The 27,803-nt window shown below is 46.3% G+C and overlaps 1 protein-coding gene across 1 annotated transcript; it reads left to right on the top strand.

Moving 5' to 3' along the window:
• Window positions 1-1,218: 1,218 nt before the first annotated feature.
• Window positions 1,219-21,201, top strand: LOC125455084 (uncharacterized). The gene is made up of 3 exons (XM_048536630.2): window positions 1,219-1,278; window positions 1,734-1,928; window positions 16,422-21,201. Exons 1-3 carry the CDS (start codon window positions 1,219-1,221, stop codon window positions 18,507-18,509), a joined length of 2,343 nt encoding a protein of 780 aa, XP_048392587.2. The 3' UTR covers window positions 18,510-21,201.
• Window positions 21,202-27,803: the final 6,602 nt, after the last annotated feature.

Here is a 27,803-nt window from a genome sequence, read left to right on the forward strand (position 1 = left end):
GGACCTCACAAGCTTCAAAACCTCTCCTCCCCCCACTGCATCCCAAAACTAGCCCAGCTCATCCCGCCTCCCTAACCTGTTCTTCCTCTCACCTATCCCCTCCTCCCATCTCAAGTTGCACCTCCATTTCCTACCTACTAACCTCATCCCGCCCCCTTGACCTGTCCATCCTCCCCAGACTGACCTATCCCCTCCCTACCTCCCTACCTACACTCACCTCTACAGGCTCCATCTTCGCCCTTTTAACTTGTCTGTCTCCTCTGCACCTATCTTGTGCACAATCCATCTTCGATCCAATTCCCCCCTCTCCCTATTTATTTCAGAATCCTCTCCTCCTCCCCCTTTTCTGATGAAGGGTCTAGGCTTGAAACATCAGCTTTTGTGCTCCTGAGGTGCTGCTTGGCCTGCTGTGTTCATCCAGCCCCACACTTTGTTATCTCAGATTCTCCAGCATCTGCAGTTCCCATTATCTCCTCCACATCTGAGGCCGTTAATACATTTACACGACATGGGCATCACTGGCTAGGCCGGAATTTATTGCTCACCAGTTGGGGAGGCAAGATGACTGGGAGGTATTATTACTGGACTGTTAACCCAGAGATGCTGGCAATGTTCTGGGGACCTGGGTTCGAACCCTGCCACAGCAGATGGTGGAATTTGGATTCAATAAATATCTGGAATTAAGAGTCTAATGATGACCATGAATCCATTGTCAATTGTCAAGTTGGAAAATGCATGGAAAACCCATCTGGTTTACTCATGTCCTTTAGGGAAAGAATCTGCCAACTTTACCTGGTCTGGCCTACATGTGACTCCAGACCCACAGCAATGTGGTTGACTTTCAACTGCCCTCTGGGCATTAGGGATGGGCAATAAATGCTGCCTAGCAAGCGGCACCCTCATTTCATGAATGAATAAAAACATCACCTTCATGAAGGTATCGGTGAGCCGCCATCTTGAACCACAGCAATCCTTGGGGCATAGGGATACCCAGAGTGCAGTGTGGAGGGTGCCCCAGGGTTTCAACCCTGCAACAAAGAAGGAACAGAGCTGTCGACCCAAGTCAGGAAGAAGGTGGGGGGTGGGAGGTGGTGAGGCAGGAAAGGAGAAAGAGAGATGAAGGAAGGAAAGAGCAGAGGGGGAAAGTGGAGGAGAGAGAGGCAAGGAGGCACATTGTTGCTGAGTTGGCTATTGCATCATTATAATCTCTGGATAACAATGATTCAGATGGAATCAGAGAGGAGTGTGGAGTACCAGCACCACTCACAAACATCTAAGGTAAGGCACAGGAGCAGAAATAGGCCATTCATCCCATCGAGTCTGCTCCACGATTCAAAGAAACTTTGGCTGATCCGATAATCCTCAACTCCACCGTCCTGCGTGTAACCCTTGAATCCCTCACTGATTAAAAGCATTTACCATGAATTACAGTTCTGAAGTACAGTGCCTGTTGGCACATGAGCCAAAATGTCCACAGAAAGATCCCATCACAGGATTGCTTGTGGGTGTTAAGAGGAAGATGGGGGATGGATTTTGCAGGAGGGATAAGGGAAGAACTCGCTCAAAAAGTTTTACTGACCTGGGCTGGCTTTTGAGCTCAGCCATGGGACCTACAGTTTCCAACACCAGAGAAACCCCCAGGGAAGATGTGGAGTTCTGCTGGAGAGGAGCTGTCTTTTCTGTTTGAGCTGAATTAGACTAGCTCCGCCTTTCGGTTGTGATGTATCTTGCAGAAGTACTGCCCCACCATCCACCCAGATATAAAGCCAACATCAACAGGCTTTCCAGCCAGATATTCCCCAGCAGCAGGAGCTACCATTCACAGAAAACTATCCTCACTGCCTGTGTCCAGGGTCAAGTGTTCACTGCCTAGTGTAGGATCAGCTGTTTGCAAGATAAGTTTATTCACCACTTTTGAGCTACACTTGGTGAGTAGTTTTGGAGAATCTTTTCTCATCACAACAATTTCTAAGCACAGAAAAGAATTAGGTATTTGGATGTAATTGAAGCTGTTTTAGCTGCAGAGTTTAGGGTCTCTATATTGGTTTAGGGTGAAAGTTAATCATTTCCATTAAAATCTGGTGTTTTGTATCTTGTTGAGCTGCCTGTTGCTGAGTGAAGTTAATGTTCGTCCCTGAGCATTGAAGGTGTGACTCCTGCTTAGACTGTACACGTGCGTAAATGCGTGTTCCCCCCAAAACTCACAGGCTACGCATCTGAATAAGGTGCAGTCCTGATTCAGTGTATGTTGGCATTGTCAGTTTTCACATTTAAATAGATAAATGGGGAGAAAAGGAGAAAACTCTTTGAGGAATAATGCCCAGTTGTCCAATTTGTGAAAGGAGATGATGTCCAGTCTGAAATGAAGGCTAACCCACGGCTGACAATTCAATCTTGTACCCTAACATTGTCTGAAAGCACCCCCCAGTGCTAACAAACCCAGCCACATTCTTTCCTAAGTCAGAGGAAGGGAAAATTGTCTTGAATTACATTCCTGAATAAGTTGTAACCAATAGAGATAAGATTTTGGGATTGAATGTTTCACCAGAATGTGTCTTGGTTTAGCTGAGGTCATTTTTTCGATTTTACTCTACAATGTTGAGGATACAAGAAACATCCCTTCAATGAGTGGAAAGATTTATCTGGGAAATGTAAGATCGTATTTGGATGGTGAACCCTTTTTATAAAGTCATACAGCATGGGTTATAGACCCTTCAGTTCAACTCGTCCATGCCAACCAGGTTTCCTAAAATGAACTAGTCCCACTTGCCTGCATTTGGTCCATATCCCTCCAAACCTTTCCTATCCATGCACTTGTCCAAATGCCTTTTAAATGTTGTAAATGTACCTGCCTCTACCACTTCTTCTGGCAGTTCATTTCGCACATGAGCCACCCTCTGTGTGAAAAATTTGCCCCTCAGGTCCCTTTAAGCCTTTCTCCTCTCACTTTAAATATATGCCCCCTAGTTTTGAACTCGCCCACCCAATGGAGAAGACCTTTGCCTTATCTATGACCCTCATGATTTTATAAACTTCTTTAAGATCACCCCTCAAACTCCTATACTCGAGTGTAAAATGCCCCAGCCTATCCAGCCTCTCCTCATAACTCAAACCTCGTTGCTACAGTCATTGTGCAGTCCACCCTCCAGGCCATCCCTGCAATCAGTTTATCGCTGAGTCACTCACTCAGCATTGAGAGAAAATATCTCATTGAGTTGCATGCATTATTTTTGAGAGATGATTGCATTTGTGTCAGTTGTTTAAAATGAGACTCAGTAGTATTTCCTCTCAGCTGAACATTACAGTGTTACTCTGGAATGACTATATTGAAACAGATCATTTACTGAAACCAGTCTGTGATGGGGTTTAACCAGTAGTATCCCCACGCTAAGTGCCTGCTCCCACTCAGCCCTTTACCTGTCCTTGCAGCCACCTATCGAACCCAGCCAGGCCTGTTTTCTGACTCAGACACAAACTCCCAGTGTAGTTCCACAGACTCAGTTAATCCCCTGTGTATCCTTTCCTGGCGATAAGATTCACTGCAGTCCCTGCTGATCAAATCTTTAAACTGTGAGTGTGATGTCTAAAAGCAAATTGATTGATTGCTTTGGAATGGGAAACTAACTCACTGCACTGTCCAATCAGACAGTGCTCTAGCACAGGGTTGATTCCACTGACCCAACTCCTTCTCCTTGGCAACTCAGCCATCTCACCTCAACCTGTTTGGAAAGTGGGAGCTCACATTCCCATTTGACAATCCACTCTTCCCTTCCACGTGTCTGCCCATTGAGGGTGACCTGCAAGAATTTGTGATGTTGAAACGATTGGCATGCAGTGGCAAGCGGTAACGCCGCTGGATCAGAAAAAAAAAATTGCTGGAGAAACTCAGCAGGTCTGTGGAGAGAAAGCACAGCACGGTGGCTCAGTGGCTAGCACTGCTGACTCACCTCGCCATGCGACCCGGTTTCGATTCCAGCCTCAGGAGTGGAGTTTGCACATTCTCCCCATGTCTGCGTGGGTTTCCTCCGGGTGCTCTGGTTTCCTCCCACAGTCCAAAGATGTGCGGATTAGTTGGATTGGCCATGCTAAATTGCCCTATATTCAGTAGGTTATAGGGGATGAGTGTGCATGGGGTGCTCCGAGTATCGTGTGGACTTGTTGGGCTGAAAGTCCTGTTTCCACACTGTAGGGATTCCATGATAAAGCAGGGTTAACATTTCAGATCCAGTGACCTTTCTTCAGAACTGATATTCGTGAGGAAAAAAATAGTTTACTTGCTGAAGAAAGGGAGTGGTTTGGGGCAGAGGATGGTTAAGGGAGTGAGAGGAAAGGTGGTGATGGAGCCCCAACAGACAGAAAGACAGCTAGGCAAACAAACGGATGGATAATGGTGAGCCAGGGAGAAAGTCACCCTGAAAATGGGCGCTATTAATTGTTGAAAGTGGGTCAGCTGAGCTGAGAACTTGAGAACACCTGGGCTTTTGGCGGGGGTAAAGGGCTTTGAGGGAGGTGTTCAGGCCCTAAAACTATTGAACTTGATACTGGGCCCTGGAGGCTGCAGAGTTCCCAGCTCTTCTCATTGCTGTTGTTGTCATTGTTAGAGTTGGGACATGAATGAACAATTTTCAGACTCTGGTGAGATGGCCTCTGACCTATCCATGGCAGAGAAACCTGACAAAGAACAGTGACTGTGCTCAGACATACCTGCTGTGGATTCCAGGTTCCCCAAAGTGAGAGAGAGACACGAGGGAGCTCACCCTAGCACTAGGAATACTGGTTTGCTATTGTAACAGTGAAGTTTGAACAAGAGTCACAATGTGGGAAACAAGGGAGAGGGAACAGGAGCTCACAATTCGACAGAGGTTCTTGCCCAAATCCATTAACCTGCCAGACAGCAGGAAGAAGATTGGTGGGATTGTGTTTGGCATCACATTTGGAAACATATTGAAACATATAGCCCCTGACTTGTCTACAGTTGAGAATTCATGTGGGTTTTGTCTTTCTTGCCGCTGTGTTAAAATTGGAGTAACTGTGTCATCTGAACATGGCGTACATCATTCACTGCACCCTCAACCTCTCCTCATACTCCTCCATTACATTTTCCATTTTGCTACCATTTCCTAAAACTTGACTCCCACTTGAATTGCTTTTTCCCAGTTCACATGTGGCAATAATCAATCAAGTCTCTAAATTAAACATCTTGACCTTCAAACCACTATTCCAATTCCATTAACCACCTCTGGTACAGCAATGACCCCACCTCCGACACGCACACACATACCTGTATGTGCGCGCGCACACACACACACACACACACACACACACACACACACACACACACACACACACACACACACACACACACACACACAATCTTTAGCCAAAACTCTTAAGTTTTTTTAACTTTTTCAGGTCCACTGGTCTCTCAGGTAGATTCTCTGAAATTGCCAGATGTGGTCTCTGCTAAGCTGTCCTGCGATTGATGTTTGCACAATGCAGAAACACCAGAATACTGAGGTGTTCAAGGTTGCAGTTGTTTTCAAAGGCTATTCTAGGAACACAATGGAATACATAAAATCAAAGAGGTAAATGCAGCAAATCTATAAGGCTGAACTGGACATGTTAAGCAGTTGTAATGTGGGTTATTTGAAGCAGCTGAAGTCTTCACCCTATGAGAGGAAGCAGCATTCTGGAGAGGTGGAGATGGCTTGTGGTTTGGACGTGTTGGTCCTCTATTATTGGCTCGTGGTATTGTTACCCTGTCCCTGTTTTCACCAAATGCCTTGTTGGAGACCAGGAGATAAAACCAAGATGGTGGCCACTGCTTTCTCCCTTCTTCTTTGCGATCGTTCAAAATCCACAACCTATCCTGGCGCCACACGGAACCTGCTCCTTGACAGGGGATTGTGAGCAGATGTGACTCGCTCCCTCTCTCCCACAGAAACAGCCCAACTTCTGTCAGGCTTTGGACAGTCAGAAATCTCACTTGGATGCAGACTTTGGGTTAGAGCAGGATTTGTTGACCCTGCTCCCTTCCCCCACTCCAATGGGGAGGTGGTGGCAGACCGTTAGCTCTCCCCCAACAAAACAGCAAAGGACCAAATCCACACTTGCCCCCCCACCCCATCTGCTGGCCCCAGTGATGGAAGGACCCTCTCAGACCATTAACCAACAAGGAAAGAGTGTGAAGTTCCTAAGACAACAGCCAACTCATTCTAGAACCGAGACGGCTGGTGAGCGAAGCTTGGTCAATTTATTCAGAACTTACAGGATGTGAGCACGATATCACTTGGAGAATCTAAGTCCCACAGGAGTTTGAGGCATAACACATGAAACAAATACATTTTCTCAAGGTAAATATGCTGACTGCATCAAAAAATATGTCAAACATGTTTTCTTCACATCTAGAAACTGAGTGTGTGCTCAGCTCAATCAGAACAGCGAGAAGGGAGGTTTTGCTAAAGCAGTTCAAGACACTTGTCAGACCGCAACTAGAATACTGTGAACAGTTTTGGGCCCTTATCGATGGGAGGTGCTATGCTGGCATTGGAGGCAGTGCAGAGCAGGTTGACTAGGTCGATTGCGGCTAGATAGGGGCTGACTGAAGAGAGAGGGTGGGAGATTGAGGCCTGTACTCATTGGATTTTAGAAGACTGAGAGGTGATCTTATTGAAACATAACGGATTCTTAGGGGGACTGGAGACGGTAGATGCAAAAAAATTGTTTCTCCTTGTGGGAGAGTTTGGCACCAGAGGGCACCATCTCACAATCAAGGGTCACATATTTAATGCAGAGGTGAGGAAGAATTTCTTTCTCAGAGGGTAGTGAATCTGTGGAATTCTTTACCACAGAGGGCTGTGAAGATTGGCTCATTAAGAATATTCAAGGCTGAAACAGTGACCAAGTCAGTCGGAGTTGAAGGTTAAGGGGTAAAGGTAGGAATGTAGAGGGAGGATTGTCAGATTAGTCATGATCACGTTGAAGCAGAGCAGATTTGATAGGCTGAATGGCCTGCTTCTGCTTCAGTGTTTTGTATTCTTAAGAACCTGGCCCAGGAACTGTGAAGGCCATATGGTTACAGAAAAGATCAGGCTTGTGTTTGAGTGATAATGGGAACTGCAGATGCTGGAGAATCCAAGATAATAAAGTGTGAAGCTGGATGAACACAGCAGGCCAAGCAGCATCTCAGGAGCACAAAAGCTGACGTTTCGGGCCTAGACCCTTCATCAGAGAGGGGGCTTGAGTTTGAACTATGTCGTTGTCGATCTCAGTGCTAGGCCTGGGATCACTTGAACGTTGGCTGGAGACAGTTGGAGTTCAAACTGACACTTTCACTTTCAGTACGAGGAGATGTCAGCCAGAAATAAACAGCCAACGAGAGATTGCCTCAATCCAGCCCTCAGAAATGTATCCAAAAGTTTTCTGCACCATGAATTACTGGTTGGCCTTGCAGAGATAATGTCATTACATCCACAATCCAGACTAGATTCAATAATGGACAGTTGGAGAGTTTTAATTCATGTTTGTCAAAAACTGGAGTTAAATAGACATGTTGATAATGATACTGGTATTAAAGTTATCACCAAGTTGCTTGATGGCCATTAAAAACTTGATGGGCTCATTAACATCCATCTTAGGAGGAAGCATGCAGGATTTTCCCAGTCTGAGATAACATGGTGTGAAGCTGGATGAACACAGCAGGCCAAGCAGCATCAAAGGAGCAGGAAAGCTTAACGTTTTGGGTCGGGACCCTTCTTCAGAAATTTTCTGAAGAAGAGCCCCGAACCAAAATGTCAAGCTTTCCTGCTCCTCTGATGCTGCTTGGCCTGCTGTGTTCATCCAGCTTCACACCGCATCATCTCAGATTCTCCAGCATTGGCAGTTCCTACTATCTCTGTAACAACTTTTTCCCAGTCCGAACCCTTTCTGTGATTCCAGCCCAAACCACATTGAATTTTAATTGAGGGAGGGGGCCACTGGACACCCAGTTGTATCAAACCTTCACCGGATGAAGTTTCACCATAAAAGGCCACCAACACCACATTAGATAAGTATGAATGTCCACATCCTGAGGTTGTTCTTACCGAGCTGTAAACATGAAGTTTTCTTTGCACAGCAAGATCCTGCTGTCATCACCAATCTGAATAACCAGCTTGTATTTTCTGATGCTGAGCCTGATAATGTGGCAGCAACATGCTGGAGAATGGATTTGTCAACCAGAAACAGGTGAAACATACAGAACTACACAACAGCCTTCAAACAAAGTAGGTTGATAAATATTTGAAAAAAGGAACAATGCACATAGGTTACCGACTGTACATCACTGAAACAGGATATTCAGCCCATCTGGACCATGTTGGTCTTTCCACTCTATGAGCATATCCTTCCATCCCTTTCAATCCATGGATTTAACTGACTTCCTTGAAAAAGGTCCATGCTTTTCATCTCATCCATTCCCTGTTGCTTAGAATTCCAAGTCCACAGGGAATAAAGTTTATCCGGAATTTCTGATTGGGCACATGTATAACTATGCTATGGGCCTCAGTTTGAAACTCAACCACACCTTCTCCAAATTTGACTTTTTAAAACCCACCACAACATTAAAGACTTCTACCAAGTATTCTTACTAAATCTTGTCTTTCCGAGAGCAAAGGGCTCTGGCCTGTTTGCTCTTTCCTATATTTCGACTGAGTCCGGCTGCCTCAACTCAATAAGGCTGTGTTGTGGACTCAGCCTCCAGTGAAGAGTGAGAAAGTAGAGGGCAGAGACCTGGTTTTCACAGTTGTACCCACCACCAGAGACAAACTGTAGATGGCCCACACTGCACTGCAGCCCCATGATGCAGTCTGGTGTCATACTGACCCATGCCATCACTCCCTTAAAGTATCAATACTGTTAGACGGTCTTCAGATGCAGGAACAGGAAGACTCAGTTCAGCCGCTGAAACATCACCAATTCTCTTGCTCTAACCCTCAACTCGTCTTTTTCAAACGCCTCCTTATACAATACAAATCTATCGATCTCAACAGCACCAAATAACCCTCAGCATTCTCAGCTTTTAGATTTCTACTTGCTGACTAACTTTGAATGGCTAGGCTCTCATTTTAACGTTGTGACCCCTTGTCCTGCATCAACCCCACCCAAAACAACAGTATGCACGCAGGTACAGAGCTGGTGAAGAGACAATTGGTGTTCCAGCCTTCATAGAGAAAGGATTAGAGTGCAGGAGCAAGGATAGCTTGCTGCAATTGTACAGGGACCTTGGTGAGATCACACTCTGGAGTATTGTGTGCAGATTTGATCTCATTTATCTGAGGAAGGATATTCTAGCTGTGGAGGGAGTGCAACAGAGGTTTACCAGATCGATTCCTGGGATGGCGGGACTGATGTGTGAAGAGAAATTGGATTATTTAGGCTTATGTTCACTTGAGTTTAGAAGGATGTAGGGGGATTCTCATAAAACCCAAGAAAATTCTAATGGGACGAGACAAGGTAAGTGTACGAAGGGTGTTCTCAATACTGGGGGGAGTCCAGAGGTAGGCCAGGGAGGGCACAAGTGAGGAGAAACTTCTTCAGCCAGAGAGTGTGGAGCCTGTGAAATTCTCTGCTATCAAAAGCAATCGTGGCCGAAACATTGAATATTTTCAAGAAAGAGTTGATTATAGTTCTAAGGGCTAAAGTGATCAAAAGATATGGGGAGAGAGCAAGAACAAGGATATGAGTTGGACAATCAGCCACAATTCAATGCTAGAACAGGCTTAAAGAGCCCAATGGCCTACTCCTGCTCCTGTTTTCTATATTTCAGAGTTTCTCACTCTCTAAATCAACAAATCCTATAAAACCGCATCAAAGCAGGCTCTTGTAGGATGTGGGAGGTAAGGGCTACCCACTAGTGTCCCCTCTGACTTCACCTGCAAGATGTGCACCTGAGTCTGGCTCCTCACAGACAGCATTAGGAAACTGGAGCTGGAGCTGGATGAACTCCAGGCCATTCGGGAGGCCGAGGGGTGACAGAGAGGAGCTGTAGGGAGGTAACGCTATGTTACAGGATAAAGGTAGTGGGTGACCATCAGGAAAGGGAAAGGGAATAGGCAGACAGTGCAGGGATCTCCTGTAGCCATTCCCCTCAATAATAAATATACTGCTTTGGATCCTGTTGGCGTTGCTGGGGGGGGGGTGGGGGGGGGGGGGGCGCAACCTACCAGGGAAGGCCATAGTAGACAGGTCTCTGGCACCGAGCCTGGCTCTGCGGCTTAGAAGGGAATGGGGGGAGAATAGGAGAGTGATAATGCTTGGGGATTCACTGGTTAGGGGAACAGACAGGAGATTCTGTGGCACTGAGCAAGACTCCCACATGTATGTTGCCTCCTGGGTACCAGGGACAGGGATGTCTCGGATCGAGACTACAGGATTCTTAAGGGCAAAGGAGAGCAGCCAGAAGTCATGGTACACATCAGGACCAATGACATAACTAAGAAACGGGATGAGGTCCTGAAAAATGAATTTAAAAAAATAAAAAGTTGGCTTTCATTGGCAGGGGAGTCGAGTTTAAGGGCCGTGAGGTTATGCTGCAGCTCTGTAGAACGCTGGTCAGACTACACTTGGAATATTGTGTTCAGTTCTAGTCACCTCATTATAGGAAAGATGCAGAAGCTTTAGAGAAGGTGCAGAGGCTATTTACCAGGATGCTGCCTGGACTGGAGGGCAGATATTATGAGGAAAAGTTGAGGGATCTAGGGCTTTTTTCATTGGAGCGAAGAAAGTTGAGAGGTGACTTGATAGAGGTCTATGAGATGATGAGAGGTATAGATAAAATGGACAATTATGCAGGGGCATAATTTTAATGCGTTTGGAGGAAGGTATAGGGGAGACGTCAGAGGCAGGTTCTTTACACACAGAGTGGTGAGCGTGTGGAATGCGCTGCTGGCAGTGGTAGTGGAGTCAGATATTTGAGAGACTTTAGAGCGACTCTTGGATAGGCACATGGAGGACAGTAAAATGAAAGGAATCCATGAATAGGATAACAGGTCGGCACAACATCGTGGGCCGAAGGGCTGTACTGTGTTGTCCTGCTCTATGTTCTATGTTCTTAATTGTTTCTACTTGAGGGAAGCAATAGAAGTCAGTCGACAAAACTTGCCTTTGTAATTTAACCATTTACAACTTCTTTCAAAATAAAACAAAAACAGAAGTTGCTGGAAAAGCTCAGCAGCTCTGGCAGCATTTGTGGTGAGAAATCAGAGTTAATGCTTCAGGCTGTGTGACCCTTTCTCTGATTCAGTTTTGAGGAAGGGTCACCGGGCCCGAAATGTTAACTCAGATTTCTTTTCTCAGATGCCGCCAGACCTGCTCAGCTTTTCCAGCAACTTCTGTTTTTGTACTGGATTTACAGCATCCGCAGTTCTCTTGGTTTTCATTTAAAAAAAGGCCTGTTTCTGAAATAGGTACCAATTTAGACGGTAAAAAAAGCCATTAAGTCATAAAAATAATTGCAGAGACTGGGCAGCAATCTCTAACTGTTCCAGTTTTATTTTTGAAGGCTGTTCTATTTTTGTTCAGGTGTTTCTGAGATGTGGTTGTGGTTCTTTAATATAAATTAGTTCTTCATTTACTGCAGAGCTGTAAATAGACAGCAATTTCCTTCCTAATCGGTTAATACCACAATCACAGAGTGCCCTTTCGTTTGTGATTTTAAGTCTTTGGCTGCAGACAAAAAGCTTCGAGAGCGTTTAAAGATTGCATTTCTGGAAAATAAACAGCAGATGAGCTGCCAGGAGGCTGGGCATGTGATAGGAAATCAGCAATCGCAGTCAGTGAGAGGGTAAGTGAAAAACCCCCAAGGGAAATGCTCAGTAAAGGCAGCAGCTGGCGAAACACAAAGGGAGTGGCTCTTTCAGCCAGAGACTGTTTTAAACCAAAGCTTACGAGGCCTGCTCAATTCGAACTGCAAGCACAGCCTGCTGATCATCCTCAGTTTCCCAGGTACAATTCTTACTGAACTGTGAAGGTTGCAGCCCCAGCCTAGATGCAGCTGAGTCTATGAGTATTCAGCATATGTAAGAGAGAGAGAGAGAGAGACAGGATTCAGTGATAACCCTGGTTTACAGGCCTCAGTGAATTATTTTAAAAGTCTACATCAGCAGAGCTTATTGACAGCTTGTGCCCAGTAATAGGAAGCAAATGCTGTCTGTGTGTGTGTGTGTGTGTGTGTGTGTGTGTGTATTTATCCTGCAGCAAATCCTCAGCATTGCAACTGTAGGACATAAACAGAAAATCTCCAAGGTGCAAAAGAGTTAATGGCTGTACGGTTGTGGTCAGAAATGAGAGGCTACTGGGGTGAGTACTGTGTCTGAGAGGGAGAGCAGGGTCAGGGGCTGTATCGTGAGAGCACTGTAGGATCACAGGCGTTGTAGAACATAGAACATTACAGTGCAGTACAGGCCCTTCGGCCCTCGATGTTGCGCTGACCTGTGAAACCAAGCTGAAGCCCCTCTAACCTACACTATTCTACTATTATCCATATGTTTATCCAATGACCAGTTAAATGCCCTTAAAGTTGGTGAATCTACTACTGTTGCAGGCAGGGCATTCCACGCCCTTACTACTCTCTGAGTAAAGAACCTACCTCTGACATCTGTCCTGTATCTATCACCCCTCAATTTAAACTTATGTCCCCTCGTGCAAGCCATCTCCAATCGAGGAAAAGGACTCTCACTGTCCACCCTATCTAATCCTCTGATCATCTTGTATGTCTCTATTAAGTCACGTCTTAACCTTCCTCTCTCTAACGAAAACAGCCTCAATTCCCCCAGCCTTTCCTCATAAGACCTTCCCTCCATACCAGGCAACATCCTGGTAAATCTCCTCTGCACCCTTTCCAATGCTTCCACATCCTTCCTATAATGCGACGACCAGAGCACGCAATACTTCAAGTGCGGCCGCACCAGAGTTTTGTACAGCTGCAGCATAACCTCTTGGCTCCGAAACTCAGTCCCTCCACCAATAAAACCTAACACACTGTACACCTTCTTAACAACCCTGTCAACCTGGGTGGCAACCTTCAGGAATCTATGTACATGGATACTGAGATCTCTCAGCTCGTCCACACTACCAAGAATCTTACCACTAGCCCAGTACTCTGTATTCCTGTTACTCCTTCCAAAGTGAATCACCTCACACTTTTCCGCATTAAACTCCATTTGCCACCTCTCAGCCCAGATCTACAGCTTATCTATGTCCCTCCGTAACCTGCAACATCTTTCCGCACTATCCACAACTCCACCGACTTTAGTGTCATCTGCAAATTTACTAACCCATCCTTCTACGCCCTCATCCAGGTCATTTATAAAAATGACAAAGAGCAATGACCCCAAAACAGATCGTTGTGGTAGTGTGAGAGAGTGGTGAGGAACAGGCTCTGGAGGGTGTGGATGTTATGAGTCGATTAGGGGATGTGGAAGGAGAGTGTTGGTGAGACTGCAGGGATGAGAGGAATTCCAGGGCCTCACCGTGCATTGTGAGAGACTAGGGATGGACAATGCTGGCTCAACCCTTAATGCTAATGTGTCAAGAATGAATTTAAGGTAACTAAGAGGCTGTCCTTCTAACTGGCACTGTTTCAATAAAAAAGGACGCAGTTCAGATAAAGCTACAATAGAGAAAGACTGAACATATTGACAGAGGCAAGCGTGAAGTTATTTCGCACAACGGTTATTGTGGCTTTGAAAATGCTGCCTGGAAAAAGCAATGGAAATCGATTTGAAACTTTAATAGGGAATTAAATAAATACTTGAAAAGGGGAAGCCAATGGGGAATCAAGGCTTAGGGTATGGGAATTGGGAGTAAATAGGTAGCTCTTTGAAAGAGCTGTCACAGCAACAATGGGCTGAATGGCCTCCTGAGTTACTGAAAGCATGGACTTGAAATGAGTGGAACTTGAAAGCCAGGCCTTTGTACAAGTTGGAGCGGTGGTGCGAGGGTGGGTGTGCATGGTGAGAGATTCTGCATCAATCTTGCACGGTCCGGGAGAGGTGGTAATGCAGTCCCACATCTTCCTGTTGGACTTACCAATAATGTCCCGTCAAAACCACAAAATTGTACACCAACCAGAAAGATCCCACACAATTTACGTGCATCTTGACCCTTGTGTGCAGCCATACAAAAAAAACTAAAGGAAACTTCTTGGGTAGATTGGCCACGTGCGCAGAAAATGTAGATGCCAATTCTCCAGGAATATCCAACAATTTCCTAGAATTGAAAACTAGGCTCTAGGTTAATTTTGAATAATTTGTAAATATTTAAATAAAATTGTCTTCATATCATTTTCTTGGACAAATTAATCTGGGGTATTGGATGCCTAACAAAGTTTTATTTCACTGGGAGTCAAGATAGATCCAACTTTGGGGATAACAGTCTAATTGCAGTTGGGGGATGGGTTAGGAATGACCAAGAGGATGGACAAATGGCAGGAGTGGGCCGGTTCAAGGTGAAAGGTCATGTGATGGAGACATAAGAATACCCCAAAGAGATTCCCCAGAGACAGTGACCTCTGAAGGTGAGGCAACATCTAAGACAAGTGAGGTTCACTCTTTCCCCAAAGAAGGGGCAGAGTACAGAGAAAGCTGATTGTTAGAGAACAATCATTGCAGAATTAGTGACATGGCAGCCCCATATACTCAACATTGACTGTTGCAGAGTGACTATCTCTTCACATGGGCATCATGATCTTGTTGAATGGCAGACCAGACTCGAAGGGCTGAATGGCCTGATTCTGTCCCTGTGCCTTATAAATTATGGGAACAGGTGGAGAGTAAAGGAAGGCAAGCTGACTGATGGCGTGGCTGAAGAGATGGAAGTCGAGGGAGTGGGTAAGAAGGGGGCTGGGGACGAGGCTGGGTGGGTAGTACATGGACAATGGCAGGTGAATGATGGCTGGAGGCCATGCCACTTGTTGGGGGGCAGTGAGGCGTATGTGGTCCACAGGCAGATCACAGGATGTGAACTCTATTTGATAATCAGATTTTACAGCGAAAGCACTCTTACCTCAGAGTCACAACATTGTGGCTTCAAGTCCCTAGTTAGTAAGAGATTTGAACGCAAAGCCTGTTTCTCCCAGTGCAGTACTAAAGGAGAGCAACACTGTCAGACATGCCATCATCAGGTTCAGATGTTAAACTCGATCCTATACTCCCTCTGGGTTTGATGTAAATGATAGTATTTTAAAGAAAAGTATGGGTGTTCTCTCTCGTGGCCTGGCTAATATTTATCACCCAATTAAGAATATAAGTACCACGGTCAGAAGTTGGCCATTTGGACCCTCGATCCTGCTCTGCCATTTAATATGATCATCGGTGCACTCATCTCCGCCTCAACTTTACCGCCCGCTCTCCATAAACTTTCACGCAACTGCTGAATAAAAATCTGCCTATTTTGTCCTTAAATTTACTCAATGACGCAGCATCCACCGTGCCCTAGGATAGTGAATTCCACTGTTTCACAACTCTTAGAGTGAAGAAATTTTTCCACTTCTGTTTTTCAGCCTGCTCGCCCTTATCCTGAAACATCACAAAAAGAGAGAGCTTTTCATTAGGAGATGCACATTCGTCTACTATTTTTTGTCTTTTTGACACTTTGAAGAGAACCCTTTCCAATCCCAGCATTACCATTCCCAATTTCAGCCAGTCCCAGCATTACCATTCCCAATTCCAGCCAGTCCCAGCATTGTCATTCCTAATAATAACAAAAACTTCCATTTATTAACCTGAGAGTTTAGTGAACTCAGAAAGACTCAATGTATTTTACAGAATTCCCTCCTCTGCTGGTCTGTACATCTCCCTCCCTTAGCTCACTCCCATCCCTCCACTCCCATCACAGCATCCGGCCATCTTTCCATCAGCACACTGCTATTTTGACCAGGAACTGGCCTCTTTACCCCACTCTCCCTGTGACCTCTAACCCACTTCCTATTTGCTCTTTCCAAGCCACCTTTCAAACCTCAGCCTGCCTGCACCTCGTCACCACCTGGCCCTGAGGTATTTTTACAGAGTATGCAGTATTTTAATACAGGAAATGCAGTGAGCACAGCCAGCTCCCACAAACAGCTATGTGATAATGACCCAGATGGTTGTCTCGTTTTGACAGTTGACGGTTACACGATGGTCAGGCCCCAGGGAGAATTCACCAGCTCTTCCTCCAGACATTATAAAGGACCTATTGTCCCCATCTTAAAATTCCCGATGAATGCCTCATCCAAGAGCTATCAGTTCAGACAGCTCCCACTGTCCTGCTCTGGCTGGATTATGTCTGAAACCTGTGCAGTGTAATTTCTGCCTCAGTGGTGAGAGAGCTACCCACTCTGCCACATTCATCGCCATCTCCCTTCTGTCTTTGATTAAACCAAACATCCCTGCCTTTGTCAACAGGATATTAACTCGATCACCATGTCGGCAGAAGGGGCCCAGCTCGTGGCAAAGGTCAACAGCAGCATCAATATCCTCAGTGCAGCAGAGGAGGTGAAAGCAGACCTGGAGATGATCATGAAGCCCTATGCCAACTGGGAAGAGTTCCTGACACCGGGTCCTCTGTCCATCGCCATCCTGGGGGAGCTGATATTCATTTCTGCAGCCGAGGCCTTTCAAGTGAAGCTCAACGTGACTGGGAAAACATTTCGCTTCCTACGGCACCCAGGGTCCTTCCACGCCTGCCTGATGCAGGTGAGTGACCAAGGATGGAAAACCTTTAACAAAGCTCACAGGAATATGGACCAGATCCGACTCTACTCCATGTCGGCTCCGAAGCATCTGGCCAGCGCTGTGCAGGTGCTGAGCCGCCAGGACCCGAAGGTGGTCAAGACCATGCTGCCCGGCCGACTCAACAGCATCCGAAAGGTGTCGGAGCAGTGCCAGCAGCTGGCAGTGTCTGTCGAGGAAGAGTTCACCTCACTCATTGAACTGGTGCAGGAACTGTTGGAATTCTGTGCCAGCTCCCGTACAGATCACCATGCATCCCTGGAGCAGGTCAAGCAGACGCTGGCAGAGTCCCAGATCCGGAAGGAGGCAATGGAGAAGGAAAAGCAGAGGGTGGAGGCACAGTTCAGCGACATGTGCGTCAGGATGGAGGAGGCCCGTGCCGTGTATCGAAAGGCAATGAGAATGATCCCGACCGGGAAGAACCTGGTTGGGATCTACGTCACTCAGTCTCTGCTTGACTTGACAAACAGCCTGGCTACAGAGCTGGTGACAATGGGCATGACCGAGCCCCTGAGCCTGGCCCTTGAAATCAGTGAGACAGCAGCACGCCACATCAAGAAGAAGGTGCAGAAAAAGAAGGCACCAGGCTCCACAGATGAAGACGAGGACGAAGACAAGAGCTTGCGACAATCAACCAGTGTCTACCTGAAAGGGATGGAGATGGTGATGGCCAGTGCCCTCCTACAGGACCTCGTCTCGGAGAAGGGGTCCATCGACCCCAGCAAGTTGCCCAGCGTCAGCTCACAGAATGGCAACTCCATGGACTGCAAGCTCATGTTTCAGAGCAGCCTGAGCAAGATTGAACAGGAAGGGGACTGCAGAGCCAAGAAAGCAGCGGTGAAGCTGTGCGAGGACGGGGTCACAATGTGCAAGAAGCTGGAGGAGGTTGCCAGGATAGAGAAGCCCAGTGAGGCCCAGTTGGAAAGCCTCGCCACAGCCATCAAGGAGCAGAATGCCAATGTTCTCAAGTACCTTTCAGACATCAAAAGATCCACCAACACCCCAGCCTTTGCTCCTCAACCACCAAATCTCACTCAAGCTGCCAACCTGGAGAAGGCAGAAGAAGGTCTTTCCAAAATGGTTCTTGATCAAGCCTGCTTTAAGGTAGAACAAGCAAAAACCCAACTGGATTCAACCAGAGAAGAGTACCAGAAAATGTCTGAGACAAAGGAGAAGGTGACTAAGGAGCTCGATGAGATCTTGATCATTGTGATGAGGTGTCAGGTGAAGGAGATAGACTATGACACAACTCTCAAGCTGCTTGTAATTGGCCTGAATGCATTGAGCCAGGTCAAAGAGCAGTGGGCCAAGATGAGCAACTTCTTCCAAATGATGGCCAATCTGATTCAGGTCTCTCTCACTGACACTGTCACACAGTTCACCAGTGACAGCGAGGCTTATGAGCCATTCCCAGGATATTCTGAAGATGCTTTTGTCAAGGACATGATCTACACAGAAGCCTTTCAGGCTTGCAACATTGCCAACCTCTGCCACATGATCTCAGGGACTTATGTCGAGATCTCTCAGAAGCATCTCAGGGACCAAATCTCCAGTTTAGAGACCAACATCAATATGAAGCCCAATGATCCTATGTTTAATGTGAAGCGAAAACAACTTCAGGAAGGCTACATTGCTGCAAAGGAGGCAGTCAATCAACTGGTTATGAAGAACAAACGGGAATTTGAAATTCAAATACAACAGAGGATTGATAACATCAACTCCACATTTAAAGATGCCCTGCCTCTTACAGAGAGACAATAAGGCACAGTGTCCAAGAGCAGTTTGAAGGAAGACCCTGAGGTTCCTCTGTCTGACCGAATGTTGCAGACAGCATGTGAATGTGCAGCTATTGTAAGAAAATAATGCCCTAAATTTTCTCTGTTGTCCACTCCCAGACAGGTTCTGCTGAAGTCTTAGTTCTGCTCAGAATGTATCCAGTCACCCATTCCCTCTCGCACCACTGACTGACATGGATTTGAGCAGGTCCATGGAAGGGATGTGTTGGTTGGGCTCCTGACCAGGAGAGATTTATCCCTGGTTCACCTTTCTGGATTGGCCTCTTAGTGTCTCCCGGGAAGAATCTGGTTCCCTGTGCAGAGGAGGCCCCAGTTCCCAACAAAAATCCGTGAGGATACAGGTCGAGTGATTCTTCTTCTCCTGATAGAAAATCACAGTATCTATCCAAACAGGAAGGCTTGCTTTTCTACTGTGAATGCGCAGATTCAGCTAATGAGACTCAGTCAACATGGCCAGCAACTGCTGTGGTCGTCAATTCTCTGTGTTTACATGTAAACCACACACCGTCCTGAATTGGATGTACACAGCCTTTCATTCACCTTTACAATATTGAAATCATAAACCTGCTGAAAACGAAGGCCACACTTGCATTTATCTAGCACTTATCATCACTACTCCAGAACCTTAGAGACTTATCAGCACCATGGAGCATATGTCCCAGAGCTTCACAGTTGCTGTACTCTCTGCCCTCTGTGCAGGAAGATCTGCAGATTACTTGTACACATGCAGCTTGATCATCTGTCTTGGTGATGTTTGTTGGGGGAGAAATGTTGGCTGGGAGATTGGAGAGTATTCCTTGTTGTCCTTTAACCGTTCCAGGGGGATTTCTCTGTCCAGAGGAGAGGCAGGGTATTGACTATCTATTGGGCTTTAAGGAGACACTTTCAGCACACCTAGCAGTTGAAGACGGTGGCTCATCAACATCTTCACAAAACTCACTGCTGCTGGAAATAAATGTCATCAGCATCCACTTCCCAAATAACGAGTGAAGTTGAAACATTGATCATCCTAGAAGTCAGGAAGCAAACTCAAAGTGAGTGTTCTGGAGTTTCACAATCCTTAGATTGGCATTACAGTTACATGTGGGAGCCACGCTCTGTCTCCTGATGTGAAAAAATTTAAAACTTTCCAAAATGATGTTATTTCTTCGAGATTTTCAGGGTTGCTTAAGTTGTGGTAGCCATTTCCAGGTGAACACAACCACACCCTCTGAAATGGGTGATTGAGTGTAAAGTCCCCGGTGGAAATGACGTTCCAACACCTTTCAAACACTGTCCTTGTTCAGGTATGATGTGGAGGTGATGGTGTTGGACTGGTGTGGACCAAGATAGAAATCACGCGGCACTATGTTATAGTCCTGTGGGTTTGTTTGAAATCACAAGCTTTCAGAGCATAGCCCCTTCGTCACATGATGAAGGAGCAGAGCTCTGAAAGCCTGTTATTTCAAATAAACCTGTTGGACAATAACCTGGCATCGTTTAATGTTTGGCCTTCTGACACAGTTTTACACTCAGGTACAATTCACCATTGATGGACATAAGCTACCTCCACACTCACTCCAGCCTGAATGTTCACTCTCAATCAGGAGCCAATCCCTGAGCATGGGGCTGGGCCTGGCATCTCATGAATATGGACTGAGGGCTATGTCCCACCACACAAACAGCGAGCAGTCGCAATCTCACTGGGCAGGTGATGGGACATTGAGTTTTCTGCCCATCCCCCATATCCTAACACAGATGGGAAATGTTTACAGATGTCTAAATATTCCACCAATTTCACCCAATCCTCCTCCGATACAGCCTAGTGGGACCAATACTGACCGAAATCTGGCACAGCCCCTAAACTGGGCAGTTGTAAGGTGATCGTTGGGATAGAACATAGAACATAGAGCAGTACAGCGCAGTACAGGCCCTTCGGCCCTCGATGTTGCACCGATCTGTGAAACCAATCTGAAGCTCATCTAACCTACACTGTTCCGTTATCATCCATATTAAATGCCTTTAAAGTTGGCGAGTCTACTACTGTTGCAGGCAGGGCATTCCACACCCTTACTACTCTCTGAGTAAAGAACCTACCTCTGACTTCTGTCCTATATCCATCACCCCTCAATTTAAAGTTATGTCCCCTCGTGCAAGCCATCACCATCTGAGGAAAAAGGCTCTCACTGTCCACCCTATCTAATCCTCTGATCATCTTGTAATTCATCATCAAAAATGTCTGGCCTGATTTCAGTTTAGATTGAGATATTGAAAGTACACTTTCTGATCCCTGCTTCTTTTCCAAAAGAACCATGGTATCTTTGACATTCACCTGAGAAGGCAGGCAGGAACTTTTTTTTCAAACATCTCACATGGTCAGTTACCATGTTGCTGTTGCCAGCTGCAGCCAAGAAAGTGTGCAGTGAGGTCTGAAGGGCAGGGAGTTCAACTGGGAATGGAAAGGACAGCTAAAATAGGAATGAGCACTATCAATGTCTCACCCTGAGAAATTATGAACCTTATTGAGTTAATATTCACTGTGAACAGTTGGGAACTGGAAGGAGAAAGAATGGCAAAATGTTACGAGGCTGGATTGCAATGTGTGAATTCAATCAGCTGTATTTCATGTATTCTGACGAAAAGGCAAAAAGATGTTTTAATAAATGATGATGAAAAGGCTTTGACAACTTAATGACAAAAAAAATGTCAACTTCAATGTTAATGTGGCTATCTTTTCAAACTGGTATTATTCAGAAAGCATCATATAGAATTCCTACAGTGTGGAAGCAGGCTGTTGGGCCCATCAAGTCCACGCAGACCCTCTGAAGAGCATCTCACCCACACCCAACCTATCCCTATAACCCTGTATTTCCCAAGGCGTAATCCACCCAACCCAAGGGCGGAATCAAACCCAGGTCCCTGGCACTGTGAGGCAATAGTGCTAACCACTGAGCTACCATGCTGCTGCTCAGAGAATGGCTTGCAATAGCCGAGAGATATCAACAAAACAAAAATCAGTTTAGGGCTATTTTGCTGCCTGACCTGCTGTGTTCCTGCAGCTCCACACTGTGTTGACATTAGGGTTTTTTTTGATATCCCCTAGTTATTGTGAATCATCCTCTGGGGGACGGCACAGTGGCGCCACCTTGATCATTCAGTCCCTGGCTCTTCTTGTTTCCCATTGGGAAGAGCATGTCCATCATTGAGACTGTTTAACCGAGACCATGAGTTGGAATCCCCGACACACAAAACCCATCAGTTCTCATGGCACAGACCAGCACCATGTTTCTGTGGGGTGAGGACTGGGAGGGAAAGTGTAAACTTTCTCCCCATTTGCTTTATCTCATTTGGGAATTTCCGGCACATTTGCTGAGAACCTTGAAAGAAAGTGCTCATAATTTTTGAGCGTTTGCTGGAGAATGATTGATCCCCATTACCAGTGACACACATCTCACCAACACAGTAGAGACAAGGCTTCTGTTCCAGCGACATTTGGATATTTTCTAACCAGCCTATTCAGAGATGTTTTGCGCATCTCTGGAGCAGATGGGACTTGAATCTGGGCCTCCTGCCCCAGAGGGAAGGACCTTACTGTTGTGCCACAAAAACATCACCAGCAGCTTCTAAGCTTGTCTACATGAGGTATTGATCACATGAATCTAGTGCAGTCACTTCCAAACAGTGGGCTTGGCTTCATACATAGAGTCATCGAGCTGTACGGCATGGAAACAGACCTTTCTGTCCAACTCATCCTTGCAGATCAGATATTCTAAATAAATCTAGTCCCATTTGCCAGCATTTGGCCCATATCCCTCTAAACCCTTCCTATTCATTTACCCATCCAGATGTCTTTTAAGTGCTGTAACTGTACCAGCCTCCACCACTTCCTCTGGCAGCTCATTCCACACACGCACCACCCACTGTGTGAAAAAGTTGCCCCTTAGTTCCGTTATAAATCTCTCCCCTCTCACCTTAAACCTGTGCCCTCTAGTTTTGGACTTCATTACCCCTGAGCTGGGTCATCATCCCAGCTATGACCCTCATGATTTTATAACCTTCTATAAGGTTATCCCTCAGCCTCCGATGTTCCATGGAAAATAGCCCCAGCCTATTTAGCCCCTTCCTATACTTGAAACCCTCCAACCCTGGCAGCATCCTTGTAAATCTTTTCTGAACTCTTTCAAGTTTCACAACATCCTTCCTCTAGGGAGACTAGAATTACACGCAGTATTCCAAAAGTGGCCTATCCAATGTCCAGTACAGCTGCAACATGACCTCCCAACTCCTGTACTTGATGCACTGGCCAATAAAGGCAAGCATATCAAACGCCTTCTTCATTATCCTGCCTACCTGTGAGTCCACTTTCAAGGAACTATGAACCCGCACGCCAAGGTTTCTTTGTTCAGCAACGTTCTCCAGGACCTCACCATTAATTGTATTAGTTTTACCCTGATTTGCCTTTCCCAAAAGCAGCACCTCACATTTGTCTAAATAGTCCACGTTGGATGTCTGTTGCCCTATTCCATCATATTCAGAATGATTCAAAGGCTGTGGTAGATACGCTTCACCCCTCAAACAGTCCGAATGAAGTCACTGGCAAACGCAGAAGGCCAGAAATTAATTGCCTGTTGTCTGAGATTTGGATGAGTAAGGGTTACTTTAGGGTGTATCATGCCACACACTGCACATGAGCTCAGTTTCTGACAGATGTCAGCACATTCGTCATTAGTCAGCAGGATGTGCTGAAAGGAATCCAGGATATTCATTCATTCACAGGACAAGGGCATCACTGGCCAGGTGGCATTTATTGCCCATCCCTAATTACCCAGAGAGCAGTTAAAAATCAACCACATTGCTGTGAGTGTGGAGTCACATGTAGGGCAGACCGAGTAAGGATGGCAGTTTCCTTCTCTAAAGGACACTAGTGAACCAGAGATAATGGGAACTGCAGATGCTGGAGAATTCCAAGATAATAAAATGTGAGGCTGGATGAACACAGCAGGCCAAGCAGCATCTCAGGAGCACAAAAGCTGACGTTTCGGGCCTAGACCCTTCATCAGAGAGGGGGATGGGGAGAGGGAACTGGAATAAATAGGGAGAGAGGGGGAGACGGACCGAAGATGGAGAGTAAAGAAGATAGGTGGAGAGAGTATAGGTGGAGAGGTAGGGAGGGGATAGGTCAGTCCAGGGAAGATGGACAGGTCAAGGAGGTGGGATGAGGTTAGTAGGTAGATGGGGGTGCGGCTTGGGGTGGGAGGAAGGGATGGGTGAGAGGAAGAACCGGTTAGGGAGGCAGAGACAGGTTGGACTGGTTTTGGGATGCAGTGGGTGGGGGGGAAGAGCTGGGCTGGTTGTGTGGTGCAGTGGGGGGAGGGGACAAACTGGGCTGGTTTTGGGATGCGGTGGGGGAAGGGGAGATTTTGAAGCTGGTGAAGTCCACATTGATGCCATTAGGCTGCAGGGTTCCCAGGCGGAATATGAGTTGCTGTTCCTGCAACCTTCGGGTGGCATCATTGTGGCAGTGCAGGAGGCCCATGATGGACATGTCATCTAGAGAATGGGAGGGGGAGTGGAAATGGTTTGCGACTGGGAAGTGCAGTTGTTTGTTGCGAACTGAGCGGAGGTGTTCTGCAAAGCGGTCTCCAAGCCTCCGCTTGGTTTCCCCAATGTAGAGGAGGCCGCACCGGGTACAGTGGATGCAGTATACCATATTGGCAGATGTGCAGGTGAACCTCTGCTTAATGTGGAATGTCATCTTGGGGCCTGGGATAGGGGTGAGGGAGGAGGTGTGGGGGCAAGTGTAGCATTTCCTGCGGTTGCAGGGGAAGGTGCCGGGTGTGGTGGGGTTGGAGGGCAGTGTGGAGCGAACAAGGGAGTCACGGAGAGAGTGGCCTCTCCGGAAAGCAGACAGGGGTGGGGATGAAAAAATGTCTTGGGTGGTGGGGTCGGATTGTAAATGGCGAAAGTGTCGGAGGATGATGCGTTGTATCCGGAGGTTGGTAGGGTGGTGTGTGAGAACAAGGGGGATCCTCTTAGGGCGGTTGTGGCGGGGGCAGGGTGTGAGGGATGTGTTGCGGGAAATACGGGAGACGCGGTCAAGGGTGTTCTCCATCACTGTGGGGTGAAAGTTGCGGTCCTTAAAGAACTTGGACATCTGGGATGTGCGGGAGTGGAATGTCTTATCGTGGGAGCAGATGCGGCGGAGGCGGAGGAATTGGGAATAGGGGATGGAATTTTTGCAGGAGGGTGGGTGGGAGGAGGTGTATTCTAGGTAGCTGTGGGAGTCGGTGGTCTTGAAATGGACATCAGTTACAAGCTGGTTGCCTGAGATGGAGACTGAGAGGTCCAGGAAGGTGAGGGATGTGCTGGAGATGGCCCGGGTGAACTGAAGGTTGGGGTGAAAGGTGTTGGTGAAGTGGATATAGTGAACCAGATGGGTTTTTTTTCCTGACAATCAACAATGATTTCATGGTCATCATTGGACTCTTATTTCCGGGTTTTTGTTGAATACAAATTGTACCGTCTGCTGCTCCAGGATTCAAACAACGGTCCCCAGAATGTTACCTGAATCTCTGGATTAACAGATCAGCGATAATACCACTCAGCCATCACCACCCCCTTGAACTGTTAGCGTAATGGTGAGATCTGACCTGGATATGGGGCTGAGAGAAAAGGAGCATCCACCTCATGGTTCCACATTAACACAGCAGGTTGCAACTGCCTTATCCTGTCCCACTCAACTAGTCTCTCAACCACTGGATTCATTTGTATCCTTCCAGCGTGGCCTCTGGATACATGGCTGGCTCCCACTGTTTGCCAGTGAGACCAGTGGACCTGTTTCCAGTGAACCATTTTCTAGTGGTCCAGTTTCCAGAGGAGCAGCTTCTCGTGGACCAGTTTCCAGTGGTCCTATCATCACTTTGTTGAGTGTGAGCAGGAGTCACACACCTGGATCAAAAACCCACATTCTCACACAGTGCAACCTGTGGGACTGTGGGACTGCCAGATACCATAGACGTTCACTTTAGTGAATTAACCATTCAGAAAATTTCTGCCAAAATGCAATAATGATTTGAGTTCAGTTCAGACAAATCTAGAAATAAAATTCTGAGTTCAGTAAAAAAAGAAGTGGCTGGGAAGCTGACAGTTGGATGTTGTTGTTCAGACAGCAATGGTGTGCAGTAATATGGGGAAAGGTGGGACATTGGCTCTAGGTAATAGACTCAATGCAAGTATGATGGGCTAAGTGGCCTTTTTATTGTCATGGAGCTCTACAGCACAGAAACAGACCCTTCAGTCCAACTCGTCCATGCTGACCAGATGTCCTAAATTAATCAAGCCCCTTTTGCCAACATTTGGCCCATATTCCTCCAAGCCCTTCCTATTCATGGACCCATCCAGATGCTTTTTAAATGTAGTAATTATACCAGGCTCCACCATATTAGTTGGAAATTTGTTCCATATAAATACCACCCTCTGCATGAAAATATTGCTCCATCCTTCCCTTTTATATCTTTCCCCTCTTGCCTTAAACCTATGCTTTCTAGTTTTGGACTCCCATACCCTGGACTCAGCCTATTCATGCTGCCACATGGTTTTATAAACCTCTATAAGATCACCCCTCAGCCTCCAACACTCTAGGGAAAGTAACTCCAGCATATTCAGCCTCTCCCTATGGCTCAAGCCCTCCACTCCTGGCAACATCCTTGTAAATATTTCCTGAACCCTTTTAAGTTTTACAACATCTTTCCTACGGCAGGGAGACCAGAACTGACACAGGATTCCAAATGTGGCCTATCCAATGTCCTGTACAGCCTCAACATGACCCTCCCAACTCCTATACCCGATGCACTGACCAATAAAGGCAGGCGTATCAAATGCCTTCTTCGCTATCCTGTCTACCTGTGACTCTACTCCTTCCACATCGTGATAACTCTGGGACCTTACCACATACTGAATGCAGTAATTTTTTAAAAATGCAGCTTCCCAGCTCCTATTCACTGGACCCAAAATGTTCACCCTGATTTCTCTCCACCGACGCTACTAGAGTTTTTCCAGTGATTTCTGTTTTTTTTTGCTTTTGTTTGTAATAATTTCCAGCCTTGCAGTGTTGCCCACATCCTGAAAATGAATGACAAAGAACTTGGGTGCATTCCAGTGTCAAAGCAGATCATTGACAATGCAGTTAAAGTTTGGGAATTTAATAGGCTCATGCCATAGGGTGATGGAGCATAGATCCTGTTGTGTGGTTGTCTGAGGTAACTGCATGAGGCTCCCATTACGAACTGGTGGAGAAGACCACTCAGGCTGTGCTTCTCAAGGAAACTTGTGTAAGAGACATACCCTCGATGAGCCATGGGAGAGGAACTGTGAGGAGCAGGCTGTCTGATCTCGTTAAATGGTGGAACAGAGACTGAATGGTGGATTCCTCTTTGCTCACGAGCCAAGCTGAACTTCTTGCTGATGAGAAAAGAGCAGCAAATAATGAAAGTCACTGATTCAGTGAGCCAGTGTCACATCTGATTCTGGCCTGCGTCCAGCTCAAAAAAAGACACAAAATCATTGAGCTAATCAGCCAGTTAAACCCTTTGGAATGATTACAGCATGATTCATTTCTGAGAGAATTGACTGAATCCATTTTCTTTACTCCTTACAAGATTCTCTTCCCCTTTTTACTATCTTGCCCTATTCTTAAACCACAGAATAACCAACTCATGATCAACTAATGCTCTGAAACTACTACTAATCGCAGATTGAGGCAGACTGAATTGGATGATCATTTGTTTAAGATTCTCTTCTCAATTCCCAATGTAACCGTCACCTCAATTAGCTAAGAAAGTCAGATTATTAATCTCTGTAACTCCTCATTGCTCCTGGCTGTGAGGAGCTGTACAGCATGAAGGCATACTTAGGAGGCACTATCATTTTCCTCATGCTTCTTTGCTCTAATTAATATAAGACCTCCAGCTTCTTAATAATTCTGTTCCTAACAGGACTGTGGAGAAAGCTATACCACTTGGACTGCATTGGTTCAGGAAAAGGATTACAGCACCAGCTTCCCAAGGCCAACGAGAAAATCTTAGCCCAGCCAAAATCCCATGAATGTACATAAGAAATATCGGGGCTGGTGCGTGTTGGCCCTACCATATAGAACCCTGGGTTTTAATGGGGAAAGTCAATGGACTTCACTGGCATTGAGGGGATTGTGTGAAAAATGCTTGTTCACTTTTTAATAGACACAAATCATCATCAAAACTCAAACTGCACCTGCATACTAAAT

This window comes from Stegostoma tigrinum, chromosome 9 (genome assembly GCF_030684315.1).
Source record: "Stegostoma tigrinum isolate sSteTig4 chromosome 9, sSteTig4.hap1, whole genome shotgun sequence".
NCBI classification, from domain to species: domain Eukaryota; kingdom Metazoa; phylum Chordata; class Chondrichthyes; order Orectolobiformes; family Stegostomatidae; genus Stegostoma; species Stegostoma tigrinum.

Bases quoted from the DNA above. Each gene is read 5' to 3' on its own strand.
- LOC125455084 (XM_048536630.2), top strand. From the start codon at position 1,219: ATGATTCAGATGGAATCAGAGAGGAGTGTGGAGTACCAGCACCACTCA. The intron at 1,279-1,733 runs GTAAGGCACAGG...TGTATCTTGCAG, and splicing joins ACCACTCACAAACATCTAAG to AAGTACTGCCCCACCATCCA. The intron at 1,929-16,421 runs GTGAGTAGTTTT...CTTTGTCAACAG, and splicing joins CCACTTTTGAGCTACACTTG to GATATTAACTCGATCACCAT.